Source organism: Lotus japonicus, chromosome 2 (assembly GCF_012489685.1).
Source record: "Lotus japonicus ecotype B-129 chromosome 2, LjGifu_v1.2".
Taxonomy (NCBI): Eukaryota; Viridiplantae; Streptophyta; class Magnoliopsida; order Fabales; family Fabaceae; genus Lotus; species Lotus japonicus.
This window is the reverse complement of record NC_080042.1, coordinates 61,001,201-61,009,556: the sequence shown is the minus strand read 5'-3', so window position 1 is coordinate 61,009,556 and position 8,356 is coordinate 61,001,201. Positions and strand designations below refer to the sequence as shown.

General features: G+C 36.8%; 1 protein-coding gene across 1 annotated transcript; it reads left to right on the top strand.

Moving 5' to 3' along the window:
* The first annotated feature begins 2,181 nt into the window (after positions 1–2,181).
* Positions 2,182–6,622, top strand: LOC130738657 (beta-amylase 1, chloroplastic). Its single transcript, XM_057590747.1, has 4 exons — positions 2,182–2,943; positions 4,943–5,153; positions 5,288–5,398; positions 5,623–6,622. Exons 1-4 carry the CDS (start codon positions 2,360–2,362, stop codon positions 6,406–6,408), a joined length of 1,692 nt encoding a protein of 563 aa, XP_057446730.1. The 5' UTR covers positions 2,182–2,359; the 3' UTR covers positions 6,409–6,622.
* Positions 6,623–8,356: the final 1,734 nt, after the last annotated feature.

The window sequence follows — 8,356 nt, the reverse complement described above, 5'->3', positions numbered from 1 at the left end:
CTCTTCTTATTCAAGTGAGGTGGAGGTGAAAAAGATATGTGTATAAAACATTATTGAGACGAAATACATGTTTCATTTTCTCTCATCATATATTTTCTTATTTTTGGTCCATGCCTCCGCACCTTCCAACAAGTAAAGTCACTTTAATGTTTGAAAAGTCAAATAAATAAAGAGTTCCATATGGTTAACCTCATGGTTGCATTCTCTTTTGATTCATCAAATTAGTTTACTTCTTCATGGTAACCATACAACACTTTAGGTTAACCAGATTTTTACATATGATTAACCATTGAATACGTAGGTCAAGAAAAAAGAGAAAACTTTTCCACCTGAGAGCATATGAGTGACTGATCCATCCTAATCTTCACTATTTGGTCTAGTAATTTTTAGGTTTTATTACATATCGTTTGGACTAACTCTTATGGGCTTATTAAATAAAAACTATTTTAAGTTAAAGGTTATTAGAAAGAAACAGAAAGCTTTTGTTTTATTTAAATTTTTTATTCTATTTCATATTGATAGCAGAAATTTAAATTGAAATATTTATTGTAAAAGGTAACTTTTTATATGTATCAATAAAAGTTAAAATAACTTTTTTTTAGTATTTCAAAGGTGCTGTGCTGATTTTATTTCTATTTACCACTATTTCCGTATTTAATTACAAACATTATATTTTTTTCACAAAAATGATTCGTATACACCAAACTAAGATCTTGTTGTACATGATTAAGTCCAATTTAGGAACAGTAAAAACTAAATTTATAGATTAAAATTTAAAAATTTTAATATTAAAATAGTACTTAAATTTTCTACCTGAATTGTCTTTCTCTTGTAAAAAGAAAAAAATCTACCTGAATTGGTTATGTGAAGTACAACCCTACCCGTTGAAAATGGCTAATTAAACAAGTTTACTCAAAATGTCACTCATTTCACTAACACTTCATACTAAAAATAAAATTATTTTCCTACGCTCAAAATAAAATACTAAAAATAAAAGCAAAATTGATCACCATTCACCACTAGTTTCTTTCAAAGATGTCAACTTCATTTACAAAGTCTCCTAGGCCACAAACTCCACATCTATACTAGATTACAAAGTACCGACAACCTTTTAGCGAACCAATCACACCAAAATCTCAGGAAATTTGCTATAATCCGTCAAAAAGTAAGTGGTTAAGAAAATTACACAATTCAATTTTAAACTAAACTTATCAAATTACGTAAAATTATCTTTCTTTGAAACCGAAAAAATATCACGTAAAATTTATTATATAACAATCCCTACAGAAATGTTTTCATTAGCTTAACTGCTTAAGTGATTTTTCTTTCACTCTGAACTATTATTCGATTCATGAGAATTAGTTCCTCAAATTCGAAAATCATATTAAGTATATTAATTCTCTTTAACAAATCATTTCCATACACACCGTCCAAGAATTAAATTGTTTAAGCAAAACTTTTCTTAATTTTTAATTTTTTATTAATAAAACGATATAATAGAGAAAAAATATCTCTAGATTGTTCGACACGCGGCCAGTACCAAGCTAAAGAAACTCACTCCTAAATAACAACGTTGAGGTTTTTCCCCATCAACTAAAATTTTTCTAGAAGTAAGAAGATTTGAACTGCCGACCTATAAAAATGTGAAAATTATACCTAAAACTTGAGACCAATTATTTGTTAAAACATGAAATTTATTTAACCTCAAACAATTAGTCACTTAGAAAATGTCTAATCAAGTTAGTGGAAAGACTAATATATAGATCTCTTCCAATGTTCATGTTGGCCAATGACATGACACGTGGCAAACCATGAATCCACAGGATCTTCCATTTCTTGAATATCTTCCTCTCTTGGCATATACTCTTTGTGTAGTGTGTGCAACCGAAAGTGCGGGTCACGACACGTGAGCCGTCGCTTTCGCACACGTGTCTTCCTTCTACCGAACAAGCAATCCTTCATAGCATCGCGTTTTCTGGGAGCTTCACGCGCAATCAAAATCCAACCGTCCATCAAATCTCAAGATCCAGCAATCTCAACTGTTCAATCCCTCAACCGTTAAAATACCCGCCACGCAACCCAAGGACACGTGTCGCGAAAGCAACGGCCAAATCCAAAGTAGTCACTATTTTAATATTATCCAGAACCTCGCTTCTTCTCTTTATAAATCGCGACCCTTCCTCTTCCATCTTTTCCTCACACTACAATCACTAAACCGAATCAAATCGAAAAGAAAAAAATTGTAAAATCAAATTCTTATTATTATTTATTTTCATTTTCCTGCGTTTTCTGGGATTCTATTATTTTCCCGGAAAATTGTGATTGTGAAGCGAGGGTTAAGAAAAGGAGAATCATCAGAATGGCGTTGAGCATGACTCACCAGATCGGAAGCCTCGCCGGGACGCCGGTGACGTCTGAATCTGGCTCCGGAGAGACAACAGCGTCGGTGAGCGCGGCGGCGGTTTGGAAATCTCCGGCGATGAATCTCCGGTGCCAGGTGACTAGGTCAGAGGGCGCGACTGCGGATGGATTGTCACCGCCGGTGAGTCCGTGCAGGTCGCCGGCGCTGCGGGCGGATCTATCCGCGGCGTGCCAGGCGTTTGAGACGGCGGTGGTGGAGAAGGAGCATGGAACGGGAGCGAAGGGGGAAGGGAAAGGGACTGGAGTTCCGGTTTATGTGATGATGCCGTTGGATAGCGTGACGATGGGGAATACGGTGAATCGGAGGAAGGCGGTGAACGCGGCGATGGCGGCGTTGAGGAGTGCTGGTGTGGAAGGGATTATGATGGATGTGTGGTGGGGATTGGTGGAGAGAGAGGCGCCTGGGGAGTATAACTGGGGCGGTTATGCGGAGCTTCTGGAAATGGCGAAGAAGCATGGGTTGAAGGTGCAGGCGGTTATGTCGTTTCATCAATGTGGGGGTAACGTCGGTGATTCTTGCACGTGAGTTCTTCAATCTTCTTCTTCTATTTCATTATTATCGTAAATTGCTATTTGGATAATTTGTCAAATAACCACTTAATCCCAAAAGCTTAAGCTGTTGGGTAAGGGCAACTTTAATGGTTTTATATTATATTCTAACACGCCCCCTCACGCAAGAGCCCTTTGGGCTTGAAGCGTGGACAAATGCACAGGCCCACCTACCAAGTGCTTAATTAAATTCCACTTTTTAATTAGAAAGTGAGGGGAGCGAGGATCGAACTCTAGACCTCTCGGTCATAAAGGCTCTGATACCATGTCAAATAACCACTTAACCCAAAAGCTTAAGCTGTTGGGTAAGGGCAACTTTAATGGTTTTATATTATATTCTAACATAATTTTCTTAGAATACTCAGATTCATTGATGATAGCTGAGCCTGAGAGTTGAGGGAAACTTTAGATTTAGATTTTGATAGAATTTATTCAGGAAGAATTGATTTGATTCGTGGTAGTTTACTCAACAGATAGAAAAAAGTTTGTGATAATTTGATAGGATGAATGGATTTAGAATAGTTAATTTAATTTTTTTTTGATAGTTTTATGAACTAAATAATGGTACCTTTATTTTCATAGTAGTTACTTCGGATGTAAGAATTTAGTAAAATATTATTGTAAGAAAAAGAATTTAGTAAAATATTACTATGATACACATTTTAATTTGTTTTAGAATTTCATAATTTTAATAAATGTTTATTATTAAACTATATTAATAAAACTTAATTAATATTTTACTCAAAATTGATAGGAAATTAAAAGTCATTTATTAGGAGGAATTGTCACCGATTTTGAATAGGTTAATACGTGTTAAGGATAAATGCATGTTTGAACTCTTAGGTCCAAAGTTTGATTTTTAGAAGTCACACTCTTGTTCCATAGATGCTGCAAATGTCAGCTTAAGTCAACATGTTAGCTGCAATTCTGAAAAATAGTTTTTCGAATCTTTAGGTCGAAAGTTCAATTACTCTAAGCTGCATTTTTCTCGGGATATCTTCAACATTTACCACGTCCACCTCTGCGAGAGCTGCCCAATCAATAAAAACGGAGTAGATTTTTACGATTAATATGTTTCACGTTAGAAACAATAATTGTATACACGTGTAGATAGCTTTGGAAAAGCAATAAGATACCCAAAAAGTATTGCTTTTGATTTTGAATTTCAATTTCTTCTACGCCACAGCAATTCAACCACTAGGCAAATGGACAATAAAAGTTCATACTAAGCGGCTGAAATTCAATTTTGGAAAATCGAGTAATTTAGAAGAATTTTTGCGCCTTTGGCATTGAACTTATCTGGACAAGGCAAATTTGAATAAAATTCAATTGCGTGGTGTTGCGGTCTCAGTTTTTCTGTCACCCTCACCTCTTGAAGGAAATATATGGCTCATATTATCTTGGGTTAATAAATTATTGTTGTTCTAGTATTATTATTCAAAGACATGGTAAGAATTTTATTTTAGTGACTATTATATTTGTTTAAAATCAAGTAGGCTAAATTGTATTATTAATTTATTTTTATTATAAGAAGAGGCGTGAGCAGTACGGTGTAATAAACCGACCAATCTCATTTTATTTGTGGCCTTTAGTGGAAAAGTAAACAAAAGGAAAGTGTGTGGTTTCGTGAAGGATAGATGAGGACACGTGAGGTTTAGACTTGTACGCATTCTCACATGGGCATCGTTCCAAAAAGTGGACTAGCTTTTTACGATTAGATTTGATGAATTTTATGTTTCAGCCAATAATTTATTCAGCCAAAATAATTTTCTATTTCCTGGCTAGTTGGAACTTGATAATTCATCCAAAATAATTTCATAATTGATTAATTTACTAATTATTATGCCAGTTGCTAAGTTTGTCTTCTGTCTACATTTTTGATTGCATTGTTTGTTTGATTTGATACTGTTCAAGTGTAAAATGTAAATGCCTGGTGTTTTCTTTGTGGCTTACAAATTTTTCTTGTGTGCAGTATTCCCTTGCCGAAATGGGCTGTGGAGGAGATTGAGAAAGATCCTGATCTTGCATATACTGATCAATGGGGAAGAAGAAACTATGAATATATATCTCTTGGGTGTGATACTTTACCAGTACTCAAGGGCCGTACACCAGTTCAGTGTTATGCTGATTTCATGAGAGCTTTCAGAGACAATTTCAAGCACCTTCTTGGTGACACTGTTGTGGTAAATATTTTTCATCCCTGTTCACAATTCTGTCTAATTTAACTGCGTAATTTGTTGCTTAATACCATGCTGTGTTTTGTTGTATGATTATGATATAGCTTCTTACCTGAATTTCTATCAATGTCAAAATTCAGGAAATCCAAGTTGGGATGGGACCAGCTGGTGAGCTGCGTTACCCCTCATACCCAGAGCAAAATGGGACATGGAGATTCCCAGGAATTGGTGCTTTCCAATGCTATGACAAGGTGCATATATATCCTTTATGTTTTTTTGTCTCTGTTATGTAGTGCTTGGAAATCATTCTTCAACTGATTCTAAAATTAAAATCAATTTTAAGGAGAAGTCTCTGAGTAACTTCTGAATCCTAGAATTGATTCGGAAGAAAGCTCATACAAATATATGCTAATAATCGTGTCGGAAGTGTTATTTGGCTTCAAATTCTAATATTCTTAGTTTCACTATGTTGCAGTATATGTTGAGTAGCTTAAAAGCTGCTGCTGAAGCTGAGGGTAAGCAAGAATGGGGAAGCACTGGCCCTACTGATGCTGGCGAATATAACAACTGGCCAGAAGACACTGCATTTTTCCGCAGAGAAGGTGGAGGCTGGGATAGTCATTATGGTGAATTTTTTCTCACCTGGTATTCTCAGATGCTGTTAGATCATGGTGAAAGAATTCTCACATCAGCCAAATCAATCTTTGACAGCACTGGAGTTAAGATCTCAGTGAAGGTTGCTGGTATTCACTGGCACTATGGTACAAGGTCTCATGCTCCAGAGCTTACAGCAGGATACTACAACACCCGCTTCCGCGATGGCTACCTCCCCATTGCTCAAATGCTTGCACGCCATGGTGCCGTGTTTAATTTCACGTGTATTGAGATGCGTGATCACGAGCAGCCACAAGACGCTCTCTGTGCACCGGAGAAGCTCGTGAACCAAGTGGCTTTAGCTACGCAGAAGGCACAGGTCCCACTTGCTGGGGAAAACGCTTTGCAAAGGTATGATGAACATGCACATGAGCAGATACTCAAGTCAGCACAGTTGAATGATGACACAGAGATGTGTGCCTTTACATACCTGAGGATGAACCCGCAGTTGTTCCAACCTGATAACTGGAGGAAGTTTGTTTCGTTTGTGAAGAAGATGAAAGAAGGGAAAGGTACCCACAAGTGTTGGGAGCAGGTAGAGAGGGAAGCTGAGCATTTTGTGCATGTTACACGGCCTCTTGTGCAAGAGGCTGCCTTGATGCACTGAGAATTGTTGGATTTCCACTTATTACACATCAATAGAGCTTAGAAAAGTAGCCACGAGTAGGCTGTTAAAAGTTTTAGGGAACTAGCAGCCATGGTTTTCTGGCTATGCAGATGTGTAATTTTGTATTATATTGTAGTACTTCACAACATCTTGTTATTTGCTTCTAAAACTTGTATCTGTTACCCTTGATATTTGTATAGATTATGTTCGGATACCCGTCATGATTTAGTACTTAGTATGCATTTTAAGATAAATTGTTACTGAACGGTGTATTGGCAGAAATGATTACATTCAATTACACAAGCAAACGGGATTAGGTGGTAAATTGGTCTTGAAGCGGACTGCATGTTCCTTACTGCTGTCCACCTAACATGAGGGGCTTTGTGGCGATCATTGGGCGAGCTGGGCGAGTTCTCCTCATATATTAGGAATGATCCACTGATAAAGAATGCCCGCAGGAACGATTCGCCTATGAAGATAGAAAGCCTACCAAAGTACAAGACTAATTACATTGGTTACAGGTAAATTCATGTTGGATGAATTAAAAAATCTTTTATTAGTTCGTGTTTTTTTATGAAGAGAACAATCTTTTTATGGAAGGATCATTAAAAAATGGGTCTAGAGTTCTTGTAGAAATATTTGGAAGATTCAAAACCAACTATTTACTAGCAATAATACAATGGAGACAATCCATTAACATAGATTTCAGATCAATCTAACTCCATCACCCCTTGAGTTGAATACCTTATTCAAAAATTATTTTATATCTGATTCTGAGAATACAATAGAAAAGGCAATCGATCAAACAATAATTTAAAACACCGTTTTTGCTTAAAAGTGAAATGGTACAAATTAGAGACTATAGCTTAGTGTTTACGTCTTTTCTACTATAAAACGAGTTGTTGACTTGTAATTAGAATGTTCTTTTCGGTTAATAGTAAATGACAACTTGGGTTTAGCCTCGGCTTCCGTTATCTATCACTCAATTTAAACATTAGCGTCATCTGTGAGATCAAACCCACTACCACATGGTTAAAAGCTTGAGTTTTTTCTTAGTTTGAGGTGGTGGAGACATGTTATGGACGTAGGCGCAGTGGTGGACGCGGTCCAAGGGGCGGTGGTCGCTGTCCGAAGGTTGGTGTTGGACGTGGTCCAGGAGGTGGTAGGTGCGATCCATGTAGGGGAGGATCACAAGGTCTTAAAGGGTGAGTATATCTAGAGCCAGATGATGCTCGCGGCTTTTGAGGAGATCGTCGCGATACGAGATCTTATGTATGAAGAAAGATTTGTTGGAGGTGTCACTTAATGTGAGTTTCATGTCTCGATGAAATTAATCTCATAATTGTTTTCTATGGGATAGTTTGAGAAAAAAAAAAGTAATATTAGTTATCACTAATTTTCAGAGAACTCTCAAGAAAAAGAACAGTAATTTTTTTTTGCATTGTACTTATTTTTTTTTGTTTTGGTAAAGCATTGTACTTTTTTTGGGTCAAGCATTGTATCTCAATAGTTTTATGAACCCGTGTTTTTATTTCCAAAAAAAATGCACCCGTGTTTTTGCATGGTCCATCAAATTAAAAGCGCTGGGAATAAAGCCCTTTTAATTTATGATTATGTTGGGCCAATGGGAGCCCATTAATGAGTTTGCGGACAAATAATTGTCTTTTGTTGACAAAAAACAATGTCTATTTCGGTATAGGGTAGGAATATAAGCATAAAAAGCTCTCTGCTAGGGCACAAGAACAGGGAGCAGCCGCCATCCCCCTTTGGGGGTCTCCTCCTCCATTGGGGGGTTCTTTCTCCTCTAGGGAGTTCTTTCTTCTGCTTTGTAGATGTTTCCTCCCACAGTAGGTGGGTCTTCTTCCACTTTAAGGTGGATTTTCTTCCACTTTAGGTGGATTTTCTACCCAAATAAGTGGGTTTTGTTCTTCCTTTCATCTCTCTGTTT

Excerpts from the sequence above, each read along its gene's own strand:
- LOC130738657 (XM_057590747.1), top strand. The coding sequence starts at position 2,360 with ATGGCGTTGAGCATGACTCACCAGATCGGAAGCCTCGCCGGGACGCCG. Across the intron at positions 2,944-4,942 it reads AACGTCGGTGATTCTTGCAC|TATTCCCTTGCCGAAATGGG; the intron begins GTGAGTTCTTCA and ends TCTTGTGTGCAG. Across the intron at positions 5,399-5,622 it reads CTTTCCAATGCTATGACAAG|TATATGTTGAGTAGCTTAAA; the intron begins GTGCATATATAT and ends ACTATGTTGCAG.